This window comes from Plasmodium gaboni, chromosome 6, assembly GCF_001602025.1.
Source record: "Plasmodium gaboni strain SY75 chromosome 6, whole genome shotgun sequence".
In the NCBI taxonomy this organism is placed as follows: domain Eukaryota; phylum Apicomplexa; class Aconoidasida; order Haemosporida; family Plasmodiidae; genus Plasmodium; species Plasmodium gaboni.
The window spans coordinates 303,509-305,173 of NC_031486.1; the positions used below are offsets into that span (position 1 = coordinate 303,509).

A 1,665-nucleotide genomic window follows, 5' to 3' on the forward strand; every position below is an offset into this window, starting at 1 on the left:
ATGTATTTATATATTTATATATTTATGTATTTATGTGTGTATTCCTATTCATTTGAATTTCTTTATATATATAATATTAATATGTTATATTCCTTGTATGTTTTATTTTTTTTATCATGTTGCAGATATTTTTTACAGAGGTATTAATATTGGTGACCTTTGCACGTACGGAAATTTTGAAGAAACCATATACTTATTTCTTTATAAAAAACTACCCAATATAAAAGAATTAAAAGAAAAAAGAAATATTTTTATGAATTCTTTAAAGTTATTAGACGAAAAAAGAATATTTGAAATGCATAATAATGTTTCAAATTGTAATTTATTAGAATTATTAAGAATTTATTTTATTCATTGTTCACAGGATAAAAATAAAAAAGGTTTTATTGATATAAATATATGTTATTATGAAATATTGGCTAGCTATTTAAAATTAATAAATCCAAAATATTCTTTAGAAAATTATAAAAATGTTAATATTGATCATAAAATATATACAAATGATTTTTTTTGTTCTTGTCTTTTTTTGAATTTTTGTTTAAAATTAAATTATATTAAAAAAAATATACAAGAAAAAAATGATAAAATTAATATAGATAATATATATAAGAATCATCATATAAATAATTCCATACAAAGTAATGAACCTATTTGTAAGGTTCCTTCAGTTAATTATGATATATATAGTATAAAACTTATAAGCAGTGTTTTGATTATATTATGTGATAATAATATTAATGAATCAACATTTTTAATAAGAATGATAAGTAATATGTGTAAAAATTATTTTAATATATGTATATCTATGATAACGTTTTATATAGATATATTTAAAGAAATAAATTTACATACATCCTTACAATATTTTTTAAACTTTAAAATATATGAAAATGAAAATGAAAATGAAAATGAAAATGAAAATGAAAATGAAAATAAAAATAAAAATATAATATGTGATGATCATATTCCACAAAATTATTTAAATTTCTTTTTCCATAAAAATAATAATTTTAATAAAAAAAATAATATTCTCAAAAAATATATTGAAGATTATTGTAATCTAACATCTCAACATAATATAAATATTTTATATAATTTTATATATGTTGAAAATTATTTTTTAAAACATAAAAATATATATCCAACATTATATTATTATACTTTATTAGTATTTCATATATTAAATATACCCTTAGATTATTATCCATCCTTTTATTTTATATCACGATTACTTAGTTTTACAGCTCATATAAATGAACAAAAGGAAAATAATAAAATTATAAAATATGGGGGTGTATATGTGGGCAACCCAACAAGGCAATATGTGGACATTCAAAAGAGGTAGGAGCAAAAGGTTCGGTGTAGAAATAAGCCCAATATTTCAAACATAATTAAACGGTTATATAAATAAAAATATATATATATATATATATATATATATATATATATATGTTTATATGTATATTTTTTTTTTTTTTTTTTTTTTTTTTTTTTTTTTTTTTTTTTTTTTTTTTTTTTTTTTTTTTTTTTTTTCCTCTTTATTTTTTTTTTTTTTTTTTTATTTTTTTTTTTATTTTTTTTTTTTTTTTTTTTTTTTTTTTTTTTATATATTTTTTTTTTTTTTTTTTTTTTTTTTTTTTTTTTTTACATATATTTTTACTTTTT

At 15.5% G+C, this 1,665-nt stretch overlaps 1 protein-coding gene across 1 annotated transcript in view; it reads left to right on the forward strand.

Moving 5' to 3' along the window:
* Positions 1-1,345, forward strand: part of PGSY75_0609200 (putative citrate synthase-like protein) — a gene marked incomplete at both ends in the record, with an annotated part of 1,662 nt that extends 317 nt beyond the window's left edge. Inside the window, one exon of the mRNA XM_018784674.1 lies at positions 126-1,345. Within this exon, the coding sequence (XP_018642728.1) occupies positions 126-1,345 (1,220 nt within the window). The remainder of the gene's footprint in view (positions 1-125) is intronic.
* Positions 1,346-1,665: the final 320 nt, after the last annotated feature.